Genomic DNA, 21,220 nt, shown 5'->3' on the forward strand with positions numbered 1-21,220 from the left:
CTCAAAAATATCAGATCTTGTTGCTGCCAAAAAAATCTCTGCTAGTGTTTGCTTCAAGGAGGAGTCCTCTTCATCCTTTAAGCCCATCTAGTTCTTTATGTAAAACCTTGAAGACAACGTCCTATGACCACTAGCCCTTAAACCTAACCTTTCAGCCCTAAAGCCCACGACAAATTACCTGAACATATATCTTTAAATCTTTCCAATGTCACTGCTCCTTTCTTTTGTTGTTGTTGTTGTTATTGTTGTTGTTGTGTTTTTAAAAATATTGCCTTTGTTTCACAGATACAAATAAAAAAAAATGCTATGTCTTCATCATGTTGTGTACTAATTTTCTCAAGATTTTTTGTGTCAGCTTATTTATATAGTGGTATACTGTGTTTGCTGTTGGTGTCTTGTGTATGTGTAGAACAGGAAGTACCTAATTCTTTTGTTCTGTTGTCTGTTTCTATTTTGAGTTTATTATGATTGGACATTATTGCTCATAATAGTGTAAATGGAGGTGTGACTAAATAGAATAAAAACATAATGATCAGTATTTTATATGCATTAGTGTTGTGGTCTTAACATTTATGTGTGTTAATATGCTGTAGGTTTCTAGGCTGTTTGCGGAATGGTACCGGATATGTGAACTGCCTGGTGCAAACGATGCAGCCTGTACACATTATATCTTACAGTTGCATCAGAATGGACTGCTGAAGGGAGATGATATGACAGATCGCTTTTTCCGCCACCTGACTGTGAGGTTTCTTTTTAAAGCAATATTTCAACCTAATTCTCTGAGATGCACACTGAACCCTTAATATTCATCTCAGGAGCTTTCTGTTGCACATTGTCTATCTTCTGAGGTACAATCACCTCAACAAGTGCAGAATATGTCCTTCCTTGCTGTTGATATCTATGGAAAACTGGTGTTTTCTATCCTGAAGGTGATCATGTGTTTTAAAGATTCTGTATGGTCTTTTCTTCTTTGGAATCTAATTTACATCTATGTAATGTTGCATTATTTGATTTTTTGTGGAGCAGGGGTCTAGTAAACTCTTTCTTTTGTCTAAGGTTAGTCCGTAGTCCAAACTAAAAACTTGTTTTTGCTCCTTTTCCTTATTATTCTAGAATGATGGTTCCTATCTTATAAATGGTATGTGACAGATTCTGGCTGTGACTGTGAGATTCATCCAGAAGGATGCAGAGGAGAAGAAAACATCCTTTAATCCGCGACCATATTTTAGATTGTTCATTAACTGGCTGCTGGACCTGAGTTCCCTGGATCCTGTTATTGATGGTGCAAACATTCAGGTTTGGATAGTTATCATTTGCTTTTTTCACTCTTGGCTCCATGATACACTAAAGTGGTGCTGCATTTTGCAGATTTTGGCAGCGTTTGCGAATGCATTTCATGCTTTGCAGCCCCTTAAAGTTCCTACATTCAGGTTAGCATGTTGAATTTGTTCCGTCAACAGTCTGATGGTAGGACATGTTGACATTAACATTATGAACCTCTGAGCTTTGGTACAGATAGATTTAAATTTGGATGATCGTCAATGATGTTTGCTTTTAGTTTGAATGCTGACTTGTTGGTTCTTTTTAGAGATGTAATTAATAGTTTCGTGACTGATTTGTGAGGAAGAACTGTTGAATTGTATGTTTTAAGTTGATTAAAGCATCCTGCATAGAATATTAATATGCAAGCTTACTAGTCAGACAAGTTACGTCCAGTTGATCTCCTCTTTGCTTTAGTAACCTTTCTAGATGGACAAATGAAGGGCAGTTTTTACTAGGATAGTTTGAGAGATTGAATAAATTGGAAAAGTCCGTAATTAAATTGTTGGGACTGATGGTTTGCACTAAAATTATAGGTGCTCTATAAAACATTATTCTATAGTTCCTCATGTAGTTCAATTAAATTGAACTATCAATTGAAGTACCAAATCTACTTTTCTTACTGTTATACCAAAGCAAGGAATCTATAGCTCAGTAGATACTCATTAGCTTCTATTAAAGCATAAGAAATACATGGTTAAAGATACTTGTTAATGCTTGGATTGAAGAAAGTTCTTTGAAAAGTTAGGTTGGTGATTAGTTGATTTTCATTTTGGAGCAAAGGGCTGGTTCAGGACTTGATTGGAAACTGTTAACTTTCTTGAATTGATCATTCTTCTTTACGTTGTTTGTAGATGTTTTGACCAGGGTCATCAGTAAAACGCATTGCCAGAATGAGATTAAAGGCTTCTTAGTGGGCAGAAATAGAAGTTGGATTTTTGGCGGCGGTTTGAAGTCGATATGCTTTTCTGATCCTCTCTGCTGCTAATTCTGAAAATCAGAAAGCTTTTAGATATTTTAAGCTGATAGGTTTATTAAATCCAATCGGTTTTTTCCAACTTGACCATGACCAAGTTTGTCTTTGTTTAAGAAATCTGTCAAGTGGCTGTTAGGTTTGAAATGTTCTACTTGGAATCTTGATGGGCACTGCTAATAGAGGACAAAATTGATCATGCAATAGAGTTGTCTGTACCCATTATGAAAGATTTTAGAATGGTCTGAATTTTTTAGAAATAGTGTCTTACGAGTTTTATATTTCTGGGTAATTGGCTGTGAAGGTTTACAAGGGGTTTAAAAAAGGCCCTTGGCATGCTGATGCTAATCAGCAAGTAGGTATTCATTATTATATGGGTGGCATTTTTCTTTGGAACATATTTTATTTGGAGAGGATTTAATATGCTTAATGTGGTTTCTATACATCATGATTTTGGCCTGCCTGTGTTATTTTATGTGTCTTCCATTTTGCACCTGCAACACTAACTTTGTTGAAATGCTTCTTCAGCTTTGCATGGCTTGAGTTGGTGAGTCACAGGAGTTTCATGCCAAAAATGCTCACTGTAAATGGTCAGAAGGGATGGCCATTTGTGCAGCGGTTGCTGGTAGACTTGTTCCAATTCATGGAGCCATTTTTGAGGAATGCTGAACTCGGAGTGCCGGTTTGCCTCTTTGTTACTGGGTTTCATTGCTTACAGCCACTATGACTTAAGTATAACTATCTTTCATTCTTTTTATTTTCTTTGATATTCACAGGTTCATTTTCTGTACAAAGGCACGCTTAGGGTGCTGTTAGTGCTGCTTCATGATTTCCCCGAGTTCCTGTGTGATTTTCATTTTTCCTTCTGTGATGTGATTCCTCCGAGCTGCATACAAATGCGAAACATTATCCTTAGTGCATTTCCCCGTAATATGAGGCTGCCAGATCCATCTACTCCCAACTTAAAGGTACCTGATTGATCGAATGTAATACTTGTAAAGCGTTTCTTTAAGAGAAAAAAATCCTGAGTGGAACTGGTTTTCTTTGATATGCAGATTGATTTACTTGCAGAAATCAGGCAATCCCCACGCATTCTCTCTGATGTTGAAATAGCTCTTAAAGCAAAGCAGATTAAGGCTGACTTAGATGAGTATCTCAAGGTACCTGGTTTTGTCTCCTTCATTGTTTGTTACCAGAAAATATGCTTGGGGAAACTGTGTTTCACTTGGTGCGGCATTTACTTGCCTTTTCTTTTTTCTCATATATTTTTCTGTGCTTTTCCCTCATAATATTCTGGACATTTCTTTCCTTTAATTCTAGTACCACGCTCCGGAGTTTATTCTTTCTAATGTTACATTCTTGTTGTCCTTTTTCTTTTGTTATTTTTTTGTTTTTGGGTATATTCCACAGACTAGGCAGCCTGCATCTTTTGTGACTGAACTGAAGCAGAAACTACTACTTCCACCAAGTGATGCTGCCTCTGCTGGTACCCGTTACAATGTACCCTTGATCAACGCCCTTGTGCTTTATGTTGGAATGCAGGTACTCTGATTTTTACCCTACTTATACATGTGTACTCAGGGTCTCAAAGACCACCATTCATTGTTAGTAGACTGTGCTCCCCAGTTTTTTTATATGTTTGAAGTTGTCCACTGGGTTATTAGTTATTACTTATGCATTCTTTACCTGTTAATGTTGATTGGTCAGTTACCAATGCGTTAAGTGCTATTATCGTCTATTTTTTTTTTTTTCACTCTTTATCTTTTTTTTTAAAAGAACTTTCGAAGAAACCACAGTATTTAATTTTCTAATTAAGAACTATTAATTTGCCATGTCTTTTTACTCCAGAGACTTGGGACCTGTGGATATAGGATAATATGTTTATCAATTTGAAATTAAAAGGACTCTAGGAAATTGTGTTTTGATGCTTATCTTCATGTTGTTTTTCTACTGGCCATCCAGCAGCTGCAGTCGAAAACTCCTCATGCACAGTCCCCTACCAACACTGTTCCATTGGCTATGTTCTTTGTTGGTGCCGCCTTGGATATCTTCCAGGCTCTAATAGCGGACTTAGACACTGAAGGGCGCTACCTCTTTCTTAATGCGGTCGCTAACCAATTGCGCTATCCAAACACCCATACACATTACTTCTCCTTCATCCTTCTTTACTTGTTTGCCGAATCAAATCAGGTACAAAATGATCTATTTACAATATCACTTGAATGTATTGTCTTGCGTGTTTTTAATTTTGTAACTGACGCTGAAGATGGCGATCTGTGCTTAGAACTTCTTGCTTAGGCAATAGGAAAGATTGTTTGATTTTTGGATTTCTGGATTTCAAGCAAGCAATGTAAACCAAGTGCATGCCCTTCAACAAAATGGATGGACTGATATACTGCTCCTTTTAAGTATTCAGGCCTAAAATATGATTCAAAATCTGTTAAATTGGCAAAAAAATTCATCTTTAAAATTTTCATTTTTTGTTGTCATGGTGAGGTTATTCTATTGTTAAATCTCTAAACTATTCGGTTTCAAGATTTCTGTTGTAAAGCATCTTTTAACTGGTATTAGCAATCGATGATTTAACTCGCATTGTTTTAAAGATTACATAGAATATTCAGCTGCTTGCCTTGAATTCTAATTTCCTTTGGCGTGGGCAGGAAATAATCCAGGAGCAAATTACAAGAGTGCTGTTGGAACGCCTGATTGTCAACCGACCTCATCCATGGGGCCTTCTCATTACTTTCATCGAGTTAATTAAGGTGATGATATTTTTAATTGCACTGTATGCCTTTGCAACTTTAATTCCAAAATTTTTCTTCTAAGTTGGTCATTTTTTTTTTTTTAATTTTTTCAGAATCCTAGATACAACTTTTGGAACCAAACCTTCATAAGGTGTGCCCCCGAGATTGAAAAACTATTTGAATCAGTCTCAAGATCCTGCGGAGGGCCAAAATCTGTGGATGAGAGTATGGTTCCTGGTTGGGTATCTGACAACACCCACTGATTCTTTGCAGCATTTGATTATCAAAGACAGGACAATTATGTACTTTAACTAGTTAAAGCAATTAAATCCATTGTATGTAGTATTCAATATTCTTACAATTGTATTTAATGGATAGTTGTAAATATTTTTGCTTTCAAACTTCCAAGCTTTTGGTTATAGCGTCATGTAATTGTTTCTTTATCGCCTGAAACACTAGATGTGTAAATGCTACATGTTAGAACCGTCTGGTTAAACTTCCAAGGGAAGGGAAGGTAAAGAGGATTAATGCTTTTTAGTAGATTGTTATACAATTCGGATGACGTAGTAATGAAAATTAATCTTTGATTTTTTATTTTTCTCACAAGTGCTAATTCAATGGTTGATTTTTATTACTACATCATCAAAGTTCATGTTTGTGTATTGGGTTCAGATCTTGTCAAAGAGTATATAAAATTATATAAGTTGAACCTAGTTTGATCTATTTAATTAAACGTGTCTAAATTTTGAATTTTAACCTTCTAATTTTGTATTGAGTTTGTGTTGGGTTTGTGGGACATGTTAAAAATTGTTGGTCCTTATGTCGTATGTTGGGTTCGAATTGTGTCGAAACATAGGTATAAAATTATATATATCAACTATAACTCGACCCATTTAATTAAACAAGTTAGGCTTATTAACTATAACCCTCTAATTTTGTAGAGGGCTGCTAGGCATTCCAACACATTTTTCCAAATTCCCTTTTCCAAATAATTTGGACACCTTATTCATTTAAGAAAAAAAAAAATCTATATATATATATATATATATATATATATATATATATATTGAATGGACTAGATGATTTGGGAAAATGAATTTGGAAAAAAATGTTAGGATGTCTAGTATTATTCAATTTTGTATTGGTTTTGTGTCAGTTTTGTGGGTCATGTGAAAAATTGCAAGTCATTATGTCTGGTTTAAGTCGTGTGAAAATTGACCAATTCAATTAAACGAGTTAGACTTTCAACCATAATTTTTTTGTATTTGGTTTATGTTGAGTTCAAGAGTCATGTCAAAAATTGCTAGTCATTATGTCGCGTGTCAGGTTTGGGTTATGTTAAGCCATTAGTGTAAGATTATATAAGCTTACTATAACCCGACTAATTTAATTAAACGTGTCAAACTCTTCAACTTTAATCTTCAATTTTTGTATTGAGTTTATGACAGGTTTGCGGCTCATATAAAAAATTGATAATCATTATGTCATGTGTTAGGTTGTGTCAAAGTATATGTATAAGAGTATATATGTCAACTATAACTCGATACATTTAATTAAATGGGTTAGACTTTTCAACCATAATCCTTTAGTTTTATATTGGGTTCGTGTCGGGTTTACGGGTCATGTCAAAATTGCTAGTCATTATGTTGCGTGTCAGATTTGAGTTGTATCAAGGCATTAATATAAGATTATATAGGTTAACTATAACTAGACTCATTTAATTAAACGAGTTAAACTCTTCAGCCCTAATCTTTTAATTTCGTATTGAATTTGTGTTGAGTTCATAAGTTTGTCAAAAATTGCTTATCAGGATAACATTATTGATAGTCTCGAAAAGTAACAAAGGTGAATGTTATTTTTATTGAAGCAAAAGTACCTCGAAAAAATTCTGACTTGGGTAATAAACAAAGAGAAAATATGAATGAAGTGTTTGTTCTTTTCTTCAAAGGGCAAGAATGGTAATGCCACCAGAACCAACGGTTGGGTGTAATTGTCATACGGTGATGTATTGAATATGATTGAATATGAACTAATGAGTAATTTGAGTAAAATGTTATATACTATATTTTTATTCTTTATTGTTGATATGAATTTTAAAATCAGTATTAGATCAATATTTAAAAGTAATTAACATTTGATCTAATATTAATTTTAAAATCAAATCAATTTTAAAGGGATAAAAAGACGGATTATAGCATTTCTTTGAACTAAAAGAACTTCCTAAGCTCGAGCAATAGACAACTTTTGGTGGCTCGGATCTTCTCATAATATTTTGAAACTGCTGATATCTCGTCAATTGTTGATCGTCTCGCCTTTGATTTCTTCCTGCTTGCCTCGTTCTTGACTCTGCTTATTGTCTTGTTTGTCTTCGCCAAAGCCTTGGAGCGTTTTCTCTCCAGCTTGCTCTGCCAACAAGGAATGATGAGAGGAAAAAAAAAAGAGAAGATTTTTAAAATAATCTGCGATTTCTTATGGTGATGATCTTGTGTGTTATTAGGCTTCCAATGAGGCCCAGATTAACAAGTTTCGAGTTGTCTGAACACTTGTTCAAGCAATTTTCCAAGCACAGTTGGGCTTGGGCTCTCTAAAGTATGTATCATGCCATATTTCATCCCATTTTGTAAATGAAACAAGGCCATCTATATGTCTGATTAGTATTAACCACCTTGATTTCTAATGATGTTTTAGTGGGGCTGGGTCAGGCTATGGTTTAGTCAGACTTGAGGAAACGCTTATGGTTCCCATCGTCTAAGCCCTTCCTGTAAGGTTCCTTTAAAAAAAAAATAGAAAGCCCATCCATCATTTAGATGATTAAGCTCTAAAATCTGTTATAAATATAGATTAGCGACATAATAATTTTGATTAAGAAGAACATTAAAAATAAATATATTTTTCATAGGAAAATGTTAGGTGTTTTTCTAGTGTTCTCTTTGTGTTCTCCCAGCTGTGATGTACCTTTTAAAATCACTAATAGATTAAAAGTCAATAATGATAATCTCAAATTTAACGATAATTTTAAAAATCACATCACAATTGGGAGGACACTCAGAGAACTCTAGAAGAATACCTAACATTTTCCTTTTTTCCATACCTCATATTTCTTCATCTCCTCGATGGCCTTCTTGGTATTCTTCAACTCCCATTCATTGATAACAGCTTCTTTCCTTTCCAGTCTGCCAGAACATGCTTAATTAAAATCTCTCTTGAATATCACAGAGAGAGAGAAAGAGAGAGAGAGAGAGGATTTGATATCTCACTTGTGCACGAGTTTCTGATATTTGGCTTTCTTCCATGTGTCAATCTGAGCTTGACGCTCCTGCCTCTTGAGTTCATCCAAAAAAGCATGGTAAGGTTTGTGGCGGCTCAGCAATTTGTGGCGTCCATTGTTGAGGCTTCCGGCTTCGGATGCTCCGAATATGGTGTTAGCGCATGCTACTGGAGATGAAATCAGGCTGGAAACTTCTTGATCAGGAGCTGCATACACATGAGTTTAACAACACCATCCTTTGAAGAAGCTCAACACAGAGAGAGAGAGAGAGAGAACCTTTGAAATGGTTGTTGTTATGCAAGAAGGGGTGACGAAAATGGGAAAATGTTTTGGCATTCTCCATCCATTTTTCTATTTCATTACAAGAAGTTTGTCTCTGAGAATTGAATGAAACAGACTCTTATAACAAATCAAGAAACAAAGACATTCTCATCAGAAATATGTATTCATCAAAAAGAGAGAGATTGCAAAGCAAAGATATCTATTTTGTTATCTATAAAAGAGCACTAGCAAGTAGCAATAGTTTCCTTTTCATTTTTCCTAAGTTTAAGGAACAAAACTACTATTTATTTATCTATCCAAATATACTTCACAATAGCGTCAATCTTTTTTTTTTTTTTTTTTTTTATCATTAAAATATTATTTCTTTACAAAATACAAGTTCCATACTTAACCTCCAAATTTTTACAAAATCTCAACACAATCCTTAATAAAAGGCAGAAAGATGAAAGAGGAGAGGAAATAAAAATATTTATATTAAAATAATGTATTAAAAAGCTCTTTTGGTTCCTTACACATTGAATAGCATTGTAGTATTCCCAATGTATAGGGAAGCAATAGGGAAGCTGCGTGACTTTTTATGATTTTTTTTTTAAAAGATTTTTCCTATATATAAAGAGGGGAATGGGTTATAGGGGAGAAATGATAAAAACCATTCCCTCAATCATCTTTCAATCATTTCTGTATAGTGAATGAATGAATCTACTATTGAATTTTTATGGGACCCACATGAGTCTACAAATCCAATGGTGAATCCCTTAGATTTGTAAAAAGAGATAGTTGAAAGATAGTTGAGAGAATGATATGTAGCATGTCTCAGTTGAGAAGTGATAGGGAGCCAAACAAATAAATGCAGAAAAATTTTCAAACTGATGTGGCAGACCATGAGTGGTAGACAATGGAAAGATAATTGCATTTTTTTAATTTAAAACTTTTGCCACATTAGTTTGAAAATTTTTTTGAGTTCATTTGTTTGGCTCTCTAGCATTTCTCATCTTGGTTATAAGATATCTGTTACTAGTGCTCTAATTCATTGAAAAGCCAAAAGAGATCAACTTCGGCAAAACCCAACAATAAACAGAGACAATCAAATCTTGCAAGATTCAAAAGGGTCATGCATAATATATCCATCGTTTTCAAAATCTATACAAATTAAGACGGTCTGTTGAAGCCCAACAACAAACAAAATCAAACTCTAAATACCTGCAGGTTTCTTGCATCGGAAGACTCAATGGGGACTTGAGAGTCCCGAGGGCTGGAGGAGGAGGCGGCGGCGCTGCAAGTGGGTGATGGAGATTCCGGCAAGACGGCCGTAAGAGAGCTCATGCTCCACGCTGGACAGCCTTCAGAGGAATCCTCTGAAGGCGGAGCCTTCGTTATCTTGGAATAGCTGCAGTGGTTGTAGTGAGAGAGAGCCATGGAGATGGAGTTGATCAATTCATGGCGGGTTTGCATGGGGAGGATTCTATCCCATCATATCATCATTTTCTTGGGCTTTTTGCGTTTCTGTTGTTTCAGTTCTTTTTGAATTCAATGTCTCTGATTCCTCTTATATCCAAATCTTTGTTATTTTAGCCACTTGTGCAGAAACACAGAGAATTCCCAACTATTTGGTTCTTCTTGAGCAGTTGACACTTGGGCCCATTTATTTGGGCCTAATATATTTTTTCTTAGAAAAGGTTTTGTTTTTATTATTATTATTAATTTTATTTTTTAGTGTTTGGCGCGATGTGTACTAATGGTTAACCCTTCATGCGGCGTAAAATGGTTTACATTTCTCATCTATATAAATCATTTTTCATCGCTATCTCACACCTTTGGACGGGTTATTGTGAGAAGACCCCCTATCCAAGTAGGTCTTGGCTACCCAAACACCTACCCAGGTAGGTTGGCCCCCATAAGGGTCATCTTACAATTACTTGTCTAAATTACAAGCAAAATGAGCAAACATTTGCGTTGAATTTCAATTCCACATTTAAAAGCCTTCTATTCTCGTACTCTTGTTCGCAACTTCTCTTCTCAATCCCACCTTAAAAAAAAGAAAAAAACACCTTATGCAAAATCAAACAAATTCTTAGGCTTTGTTTGATGTGTTCAGATTTACCCTATTCTCAATCCAAAATGTGGCAAGACAATTAGTTTTGGATTTAATCTTCTTAAATTTCCTAATTATTACTTTTGCTGATGCTAATGACAATAAGTAATGCTATTTAGTAGATTTTCATACTTTTGTCATGAAACTATGATGATGTGGTAGTGAAAATTAACATTTCAATCAACATAAGCTTGTAAAAATAAAAATCAATGGCTGATATTTACTGTCACATCAACATAGTTGTAATAAATATCATTTCTCATATATAGCCCCGGATGTTTCCTTCTATTTCAATCCATCTCTTTAAACTCCTCTCCAGGCTCTCCTCTCCTTTGGTGTACACAATTCGATCCTAGGCCCCTTGTTTGGTGATAAAATACCCACGATTTTCTATCTTTGCTCAACATGTAACATGCCAATTGCAAATTCTAACAGTGCATGACTTTTATTTTTACATTTTTCATGGAAGTGATCTATAATTTCAAGAAGATGCTTTCGATTGATACTTCGTCTTCTAGTAAAGAGAGAGGTTGCACATTAATACTTTACCTCTCATTTTTTTCGCATTAGCAGGAAAACATTACACTTGATCCTCTTCTAATGGGTATTGGGGCCATTTTTGCCAATCAGATCAAAGGTTGCTGGTAAAAAACGGCAAATGCTTCAAGCGACATCTAAGGTCAGTTGAAGCAATGTTGCCATGATGAGGGCAACCCTCATTTCAGCTTGTCATCTTCACAACATTAAGTACATAAAGAATAGATTCTGAAAATAAACATGGCAGCCATAAGTGGCTATCAATAACCATGACCTAATATATATATATATATATCACACCACTAATAATGTTGTAGAAGTGCAAAATTTTTCCTCAATTAACAGAGTACTGCTATACAACGTCATATAATTAGAATGACATATATCATCAAATTGTATAACAATTTACTAAATAACATTACTCTTCAAATGTAAATCATATTCGCATAACCCAACTATGCTTAAGCATATGATGCCAATCAATAGTAGCAATGAAAATGAATGCTTTGCAATGACTGTATTCTCATTTTAAAGGACAAGTGACGTTAACACCAGCAGAATGTTGCAGAAACCTTTGCCTCTAATAAACAGAAACAAAGACAAACTACAGCTGTTTCAACCATTAAAGAAGTTAATAAATTGAAAGGTCAACCTTTCATCACTTAACATAACTACTTATTCGTTCAAAACCCAAAATTCACCACATTGAATTCTCTATCATTTTGGTCAGTGCCCTACTATGCCTCTCTTTTCACAAAGTACAGTTTACCCATGACATGAAGGATGGCAACGAAGGCAATGAAGCCAATGCTCATGACAAGGACAACATTCGGAGAGATCTTGAGGCCTGGGGCGTCATCCGTGTAAAACTGGAGCATAGTCCCGGCTGCCCCTCCGGAGGCCCCACCAGTTGTGGTCCTCCTCCTGCGCATGCTTGCAGTAGCTGCTGCACTTCCCCTAGGGGGAGCTGGTCCGCCCAACGCCATTTCTGCAAGAGTCATTCGAAAGATTTAGCGAGATCTTCAATATCTCACAAACGGAGCTACACAAGTTATATAGGCTAAAATACTCTGAAAACAATCGCAGCATTGCTCAGTCAAGCATGAGCATAATAGAGAGCAGTTTGCTATTTCTTTCAGTATTTTGCAACGGAATCTTCAAGTGCAAGCAGTCTTTTGGCAACCCAAACCAATGTAATACTGCAAATTGATAATATTGGCTTTGTTTCTTTTTTTTGTTTTGTCATTCTTTTCAGTGATTACAATTAATTCTCAAAATTACAAGTACACTATTTGTACAAATTGGTGCATATATTATTCAACCATAGAATGCTTCAAAGCTTTTGAAAAATGCTGCGAAAAAAACTCAACTCTGACTACGCATGCAGAACAGTTTTCAAATGGAAGACATTTTCTCATTTTTCACTGAATCTTCCACAAAATTAAAACATGCTTAGTGAGAAACCAAGAAAATATTACCAGAAAGGGGAGAATTTACTCTAATATACCATGCCAGTTGCACCAAAAGAACCTAAATTTCTAAATCTAGGGTTGAATAATTTATTTATATTTTTTAAACAACAACAAGCCTCGCAATTGGATATCGATCACATACAACTCAAACATTTATTCATGTATGTACAAAATTTGAATCAGTTTAAGAAAAATAACGCCAACAAATTGCTTTTGCATGCAAAAAGCGATGAATCGCTTGGTTTACACGAAATTCCAAACAATGATAAAACAAAAATTGATTAAAAATCAAAATAGCAACGAATTTAAAGAGAATTGCAATAGAATCCATCAACAACGAAAATATATTAGAAAATAGACCAGAAGAAGAAGAAGCAAACATATTCAACATAAAACATTCCTATCTAGCTAATTCTAAAGCCCTAGATCTCCAAATCGCACTAGAAAAGTTGGATCTGGAACGAAAGTGCACGAAAAGCCAAATCTCAAACAAGATCCCAGAAGAGATTGAAGATTTCATGCCATAGATCGGATCTATAACCGCGCGCATCGGATACATATTCAAAATAATCGGGAATCAAAAATTCTACATGCATGAGATTTGAATAGCAAATGCAAAAAGAGGGAGAGAAAACTCGCCTGAGTCGACTCAGTGATTCGGAACTCGGCCGCCTTTGAAGAAGAGAGAACGGCTTTTGACTCTGCTTGGGATGAATGCACCGATTCTTTCCTTTGACGATTTTTATACCAACGTGTTTTGTGTCGACGACTACTCAACCAATGGGTTTCTGCCACGTAAGACTATAACTTGAACAAGTCTACAAAGACCTTTTATTCCTTTTAGAAAAAAAAAAGAAAAGAAAGAAAGCTAAATTGGTGTTCCTGATTTAAGGTTGTGACAAATAATTTGACGTGGATTCAAAAGTAGGAGTGTCAAGGTGGTTACAGTTAACGGTTAAATAGTTAATGGTTATAGCGGTTAACGATTAGCAGGCAGTTATTAACCGTCCCTTGACACCCCTATTCAAAAGAGTGACAAATAATTTCTTAATGCCTATGTAACAAATAATTCTTTATAAATTCTGGCTATTTTTCCGACATGATCATTATTAATTGTAAGAGAAATGTTATTTTTCTTTCTCTTTCTAACTTTATCCATATATTTTGTTTAAAATCTACCATTGAATTTGTAAGACTTACATGTGAGTCCTACAAATCTAACCGTAAATTTGAAAAAGAATTGTATAAAAGATAAATAAGAGGTAAAACAATAACAAGTGTAACTATAAATTTACTCTAAAAATAGTAAAGAAAAAAAAAAAAATTGGACTCCATGACTGACCACCCAAAATTCAACCATTGAAGTGGCTGAATCAGGAACCAATTTAACAATTTATTATTATTATTATTATTATTATTATTATTATTATTCTAATTGATTAAGAAAAATGGTTACAAGAGAAGATTTTTGCCGTTCTTGATCCGAAAGGAAAAGAAAATAGATCTTAAGGAAAAAAACACATAAACCCAAAAATGGGTGGGCTCCCAAAAAATAGACTCAAAACGAACAATATTGTGCAAAAGTAAGAACAAACATCAAGAAATTAGGCAAACAAGTATCCCGGTTGAGATTGAGATATAAGAGACACGATTGGGATTGGGGAGGAACTTCTTGCTATCTATTAATATAATAATAGGTTAAGTCGGTTGTAAGTTGTTGCTTTAATTGTTTTGGGTATTTTCTTAGAATTTATAGATGAGAAATGCTAAAGGCCCAACTTTTTTGCCCAACAAAAGTCCAACTTTTACCTTTTATTTTTTTTTTTTCTAAAAAAACCAAAATGAAAAATGGAAAAAATGTCTGAAGCAACCCTATCTATTTTTGGCATTTCTTTTATTTAGTATTTTTTTAAAAATGAAAAATAGTATTTTTCTTCATAATAATGACATTTTCTTAAAAAAAATGACATTATTATGAAAAAAATACCAAATAAAAGAAAGACAAAAAATAGATAGGGTTGCTTTAAACATTTTTTCCATTTTTTATTTTATTTTTTTTAAAAAAAATAAATAAGGCAAAAGTTGGACTTTTGTTGGGCAAAAAAGTTGGGTCCCTATCATTCCTCTTTATAGATAGAATGATAAGAATGTCTATTTATGATAATCTGATCTCTCATTCGGAGAGTCTCTTTCAAGAATGATGAGAGATTGTAGCCTGGATTTTGTGGCACAAGAGTGGGCATTTTACAAGTTTCATGTACATCAATTTCTGAATTGAATTGAACCATAATCTCACCCTTTGCAATGAAGTTTAAAACCATTAACCCTCAGGGCATGCTTGGTATGTTAAATTACTATTGTATTGAAAAAAAAAAAAAAAAAAAAAAAAAAAAAAACTATTATCAAAAATGAAGAAGACAGAATAAAATAGCTATTGAAATAGTAATAGTTATTTATATTCAATTGTTTGCTATAGTGCAATATACTAGTAAATAGAATCATATTATAATTAAATTTCTCAAAACACCCTTATAATACAATTTTAATTTACAACAAAACAAATATAATACTCACAGGTATACAAAACCAACCAAACAATGAAATATTTAGAGGGTCTATTATGCACACACAGCACACCAAACATATCCTTAGGGCTTGTTTGGGTGTATTTGTGGGGACTAAAAGTGCATTTAACACTCAAAAAATCAGTTTGAAAAAAAAAAAAAAACCGTTTGGTAAAAAAGATTAAAAGTACTTTTAAGGGTTCAAAAAGCCTAAAAATGACCAAACGTATTTTTGGCAAAAGCTTAAAAATGAAGCTTTTGTCTAAAATCACTTTTTGACTTAAAAGCTTTATTTTTCAAATACAATCTCAAACATGTTCTTAATCTGACTCTCTACTCCAACGAAGAGAGAGACAATTCTTTGCAGATGGAGTAAATAAAAGCCAAAACCTCCAGCCTGTTTATTTGTCCATCCATATGTCATATACAAGAGAAAAACCTGCAATATCAATGTGTACAAGTGCTCTGTCATCTGAGCATGCATGGATAGCATGTATAGAACAAGCCAAAAATCTACACAGCAATTTCAATAAACATGCGTCACTTCCATGTGTAGTAATTTGTTTGAAATTGGCAGGCATTAGTCAGATGAACCTCTGCTTTGTTGAAGAAAATACCCAACGTAAACTCATGAAAAGACAAAGGATCCTCTGCATATTCAAACTGCAGAAAGTTTTTCACTATAACTTTGTGGTAGAAGAATAGAGGCTACATATCCAGATGTGAAAAAACTGTACTAAATGTCTTTGCTTATGCTAACGCCTACCAAGTCAGTTCAACTACCCAACATAACAAAATTAGCATTTCTAACCTTGTTGAACATTAGGGAAGCTGTGCTGGGCATCAACCTAGAACATTACAGTTTTAACTTGACACCAAAATTTGGTCAAGCTGGTTATATCCCATTTACAACTAAAGTGGTGAGGGATTAGAACGCTTCGAAGGACGTGCCCCCTTTGGCAGGGCGCTGTAAGCAAGAAAGCAAATCATCTTCTGTTATCATGATGATAAACCTCCGAATTAGACAAGATAATGACTACAAAGTCGACAACGTAGCGGGGAGTGTGTTGTAGTGCCGATGCCATGTAAATCATCTGAGTTTCACTGATTGAAGCACAGATTCTAAGAAGGAAGTAGCAAGGTCATACCTTAAAAGTCCTGAAAAAACGACCGCCTTTCTTTCCCAAACCAGTCTCAGCAAGACTTGATTGGAGGAGAGACCTGGAATCTGGTCGCCATTTTAATTCTTTAAGAACAGAGAACAAGGCTGCGAGGTCAGGAGTCACTTCACTGTCCTTTATTTTGTTACATGATATTACTCTAAGTCTTTGAAGCTCCTTCCAAGAAAGGATTACCAACTCCAAACCTTCCACTGTCAGCAATGAGCATCCTTCCAAAGAAAGCACCTTCACCCCCCTAGGCAAGGAGAAAAGTAAATTTTTCATTCAAACCTTCAAATCAACAATATTTGGCTATAATATACAAGATTTCAAATAGGCAGCTATTAGTTCCTCATTAGACAATGTATCAAAATGCTGTATCCCACTAGCCATGGTAAAAGTACACCTTGCCAAATCCTAAAATGATGGAGACCATCCATATAAAGAGGAGCCGTTATCATGAATGTAAAGGTTGACAAGTTCATATGGGCCTTATTTATGGCCTCAAACAAAGAATTCTTCAAAGCCAGAAGATGAAGAGCATAAACTAAACAGCTTACAAGAAAACTTAGATTTGTATGAAAGAAAAACACGCAAGTGTGCGCACACAACACACATTCCATTTTCCATCTGTATTCATAAAGAACACTGATGTTAAAGAAAAGCACTACCAAAAAATAATAATAATTCCAAAGGCCTCAAATACAATTGCAAGAATATGGATTACTGTGGAAATTGTCATTGAAGCCATTTCTTTAACCCCCAATCCCCATAGAGCTTTGCATAATATTCAGACATAGCGCATACAGATATTAGGACATTTATAATTTCTAGCGTTGATTGCAGGAAATGTAATTTTCTTTTCTTTTGATAGAAAACTATAAGTCAAGTTACTTTACGGGTTTGAACGTGTGACTTCATTTTTCAACTAGATTCATGGGGGGTGGAGATACCATTTCAATCCAAAGACCACTGGCTTGACAGGCAGTGTTATCTTGATTTCTTGAGAATCTGAATTAAACTTTCCAAGAAGTGAATTATGCAGATATTTTTATCACATCTCAATTTCCAGCAGCCTTCTCCTGTGTACGTGGGTACGCTTACGTTTTTAATGATATCTTGATTACTAATTTAAAAAAAAAAAAAAAAAAAATCCAGCAGCCTTCAAAAAACTATAGATAAGTCCTCCTTTTGTAATAAAACATCTAGAGAACACTTATTTGGAACATCACAACTAACTTTACATCGTTCTTCTTGAAATTGATACTTTCTTATGCATTCACATTGATAAAACCTTTAAATTGCAAACTTCTAGTTCTCTAGTTTACTGATCTCTATGGATCTTATAAACATAGTCATCTGGAAAACTGATACACCTTCCGTAAAAGAATTTCACTTATTTAAGAACTTACTATGTCAATTTCATTATTCTTTTATACTAAACTACTGTATCTGTTCTGTTCATAACATCCATGGGGAAGAAAGGTCCTGCATTTTGACCATTACCTTACATGCATTTCCAGCTGTGGGGAAACCATGGCCATAACATGTTTTGATTCAACATTGGTTCAGACTCATCTGAATCTCTCACATGTTTTCTGATTTGCTTTAGGGAAAACCCAGTGCAAGGACACACATCAAACTTAGAGATCTTCTTGTATAAAGAAATTGGAATACCATAAAAGAAGATAGGGTAACTCAAGGAAAGATGTAAACCCCAATAAATTTTCTTCCTTAGCTCACACTTGGTTAAAGGATCATGTTGGGATTTTTCAAATAATATGGTATCTTTAAGTTTTAGCCACTAAGTTGGAGCCCTTCAACTTACAGAGGAATCAGTGATACCTTGGGTTCTTACATATGCTCTACTGGTTTGGAATATCTAAAAGACATGCTCTAGACAACAAATATTTCTTAGGTTACTAAACCGTTCATATTAATAAGCCGGGGCACCTAATAAGTAATTTCGTTCAACAATTGACCTCATTATCATGGCCTTCTCATTTCAGGATTGAATCACATTTATTGTGTATTCAGACCCCAAGGAGCTCTCCTCAACAATGCATAAACTTTCACTGCACCTTATTTCTTTGAAAGCGGCTTTCTCAAATCACTTTTAGTTTTTATGTTTTGGAAAAAGTAATACTAGTGATTCAGTCAGAGGATATAACAATTTTTTAAATAAAAATTACGACTCACAAATACTGATTTCAAAGAATTCCTAACATCTCCTAATGGCTGCTTTTTTAGTTCACCTCATATCAACTCTCAATTTCATCCACAAGTACATAGCCAGGTAGCTTTAAATGTCCATGGCAAACAAATAGAGTCATAAAAATATTGTTCATATTAACAAGAATATTTTCCAAAGGAAAGACTACTGTTGTTTTGTTTTGTTTTTTCTTAACGTAGTAAAATAAAAACTAATGAGCAGCACTGAGTATTTTTTTTTATTTTTTATTTTTTATTTGATTCTCAATGTATATTTTTCTCACTTTTGAGTGCATATAATGTCTAACTAATACAAGAAATTTGTTAGTCATACAGTAGTAACAGCTACTTTCTCTTCAACTCAAAACAACATGCGCAATCACCATACGACACTAAAAGACATTAAAAGTGTACTCCATAATTGTAATAAATCTGTACAACACAATGACAAAGAGAGCTCATACCTACAAATACCAGCAAAGCCGAAAACATCATTCTCCAACCCCCAACAATCCTGCAACACAATTTCCCTAACCTCCCTACACACCAAAAACAGAGCTCTCACGCCGTGCTGATCCCGTGGCCGCATTTGACACCGCTGCAAATGCAAGCCTTCCAGCGTCCGACACAACCCCAGATGCTCGTCTGGGCCAGGGCTCGAGTCGATGCTCCTGCACGACTGCAGCTTTAAAGTCTTCAAATTCCCACAATACGACAAAGCGGCCAACCACCCCGCATCCATCCTGTGATCTCTCAGGATCATTTCCTCGAGCATCTGGCAGCACTGCCCGATCGCCTTGATCCCGTCGTAGCTTCCCTCGCAACCGCACAGCTCAAGTCTCACCAACCGCCTACACCCTTGCGCCAATATCGTCAACCCGATATCCGATACCACCGAGCCGTAAAATCCATCCACCCAACCGACTAATTTCACAATCTGCAAGTTCGTACACCCCGAAATCCCTCTCAAGCTCAAATCCCCACAACAATGGAGCTCCAATTCCTGCAGTATCTGACACTCCTTGGTCACCCACGACAACCCATCTTCGCTCGCTCCGATAGCCACCAATCTCCGGAGATTCGGGTACGACTCGGCCAGCGACTTGAGCCCCTGGTCAATAACCCGGGTCGGCAAGAAATCGGCCGCCCCGATAAACCCATTTCCGGAGAAGTTCGAATCGACGTGGACCGAAACGGCCTTGTGGGTCACGAGAATACCGGAGTTTCGGCGCGACCTGATGCAGGCGCGGACGATATCGACGTCCGAGACGTTGGCGAACCGGCGAAAAATCCGACCCGAGTCGAGAAACCCCCAGTCCAAGAGCTTGAGCGATTGCACCAAGCGACCGTGAAGGAACAACCAGCGCTTGCAGACCAAAGAATTGGAATGGTATTGTGAGACGGTAAGCTTTGAGAAGATGTGCAACAGAAGAGTGTCGGAGAGGAGGGAGGTGGGATCGGGTGCAGGCGGGTCTAGGGAGAGGGCGGTGAGGTCGGTGTTAGAGGACGAGCAGGAGGTTGTTGGGGAGGAAGGAGACGGCGACGTGGCGAGCGGGAATTGGTGGTTGGGTTGGTGGAGCTGCATCTGGAGAATAGCATGCTTGAAAGCTTCCTGGTCTTTGAAGAATATGTCTGGGAGGCTCAAAGGTCTTGCTCTGGCCACCCTCTTTGATTGCTTTGGAATTGGGCTTGGGTGATTGGGAGCTTTAGGGTTTGTCTCTGCTGAATCTGACATTTTCTCTTTAATTTATTATTTGAGGTTGTTTTAGTAGAATTCCCTTCACCAAGCCAAAGGGTTTGCGTTTGAAATTCCAATAAACCAAACCCAAAGCTAAAGTACTCTGCTGTTTTGTCTTTTGTCTCTCTGGATTTCTGAACAGAAACCATGGGATTAGAAATCTGTCTAGTTTTATATAATTGACATTTTTAAGCAAATGAGTGAGGCTAAGGATAGAATATCTTTTATAAAAATCTTACGGATATTTATCGCGTCACCCACTAAAATAAGATAATAATTATTGATTATTTATTTTATGATTGGGTTTTAAAGTTTATGTATCTAATCGTATCACATTATCTAATTTTTTTTAAAAAGACATGTCAATGTTAACTTCATATACACAAGTTAGACCCAATAACTTTAAATATTTTCTATAAATGAAATGGAGAGAATCTTACTCTACTAAAATATAGACGATTACTACGTTTACAAACTGACATAATAATTCACATGACACTTATTATTATGTTAACAACTAAAGTGTCTATAGTCCATATGACACTCATTCCGGTAAAATATAGATTATTATGTGGGTTTGTAAGAGAACTATAGTAAAATCTGCCCGTTTTTTAAAAATTTTGTTTTCTTATCTTAGAACAAAAACATTAATAAACAATCTAAACATAAAATACTTCTAAAAACACAAAAAAAAAAAAAAAAACAATTTTTACCTTTTATATCATTATAAAAAAAAAATTAAAACGAAAAATAAAAAAGACCCCAAAACAAGTTAACAAATATAGTTGAGTAAAAGTCGCTATTGTATTACTCCATGAAAAATATGGCTTTTAAAATTATCATTAGATTAAAATTTAAT

General features: G+C 35.3%; 4 protein-coding genes across 5 annotated transcripts in view; 1 reads left to right on the top strand and 3 right to left on the bottom strand.

The window, feature by feature from the left end:
* The window catches only part of LOC132167794 (transcription regulator), a 43,643-nt gene extending 38,008 nt beyond the window's left edge, over positions 1–5,635 (top strand). The window contains exons 40-51 of one of the 2 annotated variants that reach the window (XM_059578823.2): positions 594–740; positions 816–929; positions 1,027–1,056; positions 1,150–1,296; positions 1,369–1,430; positions 2,822–2,975; positions 3,070–3,261; positions 3,349–3,453; positions 3,704–3,835; positions 4,256–4,483; positions 4,954–5,055; positions 5,151–5,635. In XM_059578823.2, coding sequence (XP_059434806.1) covers positions 594–740; positions 816–929; positions 1,027–1,056; positions 1,150–1,296; positions 1,369–1,430; positions 2,822–2,975; positions 3,070–3,261; positions 3,349–3,453; positions 3,704–3,835; positions 4,256–4,483; positions 4,954–5,055; positions 5,151–5,300 — 1,563 coding nt within the window. In that variant the 3' untranslated portion in view covers positions 5,301–5,635. The remainder of the gene's footprint in view (positions 1–593; positions 741–815; positions 930–1,026; positions 1,057–1,149; positions 1,297–1,368; positions 1,431–2,821; positions 2,976–3,069; positions 3,262–3,348; positions 3,454–3,703; positions 3,836–4,255; positions 4,484–4,953; positions 5,056–5,150) is intronic. The other variant, XM_059578824.2, reaches the window with a different exon arrangement.
* A 1,609-nt stretch (positions 5,636–7,244) lies between these two features.
* Positions 7,245–10,003, bottom strand: LOC148587299 (uncharacterized). Its single transcript, XM_088512541.1, has 5 exons — positions 9,788–10,003; positions 8,582–8,681; positions 8,295–8,511; positions 8,129–8,210; positions 7,245–7,442 (listed from the first exon to the last, which is right to left on the bottom strand). Exons 1-5 carry the CDS (start codon positions 10,001–10,003, stop codon positions 7,245–7,247), a joined length of 813 nt encoding a protein of 270 aa, XP_088368667.1.
* Positions 10,004–11,708: 1,705 nt separating this feature from the next.
* Positions 11,709–13,437, bottom strand: LOC148587300 (Preprotein translocase Sec, Sec61-beta subunit protein). Its single transcript, XM_088513493.1, has 2 exons — positions 13,328–13,437; positions 11,709–12,204 (listed from the first exon to the last, which is right to left on the bottom strand). Exon 2 carries the CDS (start codon positions 12,200–12,202, stop codon positions 11,954–11,956), a length of 249 nt encoding a protein of 82 aa, XP_088369619.1. The 5' UTR covers positions 12,203–12,204; positions 13,328–13,437; the 3' UTR covers positions 11,709–11,953.
* A 2,288-nt stretch (positions 13,438–15,725) lies between these two features.
* LOC132167829 (F-box protein At5g51370) lies at positions 15,726–20,433 on the bottom strand. The gene is made up of 2 exons (XM_059578860.2): positions 19,088–20,433; positions 15,726–16,668 (listed from the first exon to the last, which is right to left on the bottom strand). The coding sequence occupies exons 1-2, from the start codon at positions 20,356–20,358 to the stop codon at positions 16,395–16,397; spliced, it is 1,545 nt and encodes a 514-aa protein (XP_059434843.1). The 5' UTR covers positions 20,359–20,433; the 3' UTR covers positions 15,726–16,394.
* Between the last annotated feature and the right edge of the window lie 787 nt (positions 20,434–21,220).

The sequence above is a fragment of the Corylus avellana genome, chromosome 2 (assembly GCF_965113065.1).
Source record: "Corylus avellana chromosome 2, dhCorAvel1.hap1.2, whole genome shotgun sequence".
Taxonomy (NCBI): Eukaryota; Viridiplantae; Streptophyta; class Magnoliopsida; order Fagales; family Betulaceae; genus Corylus; species Corylus avellana.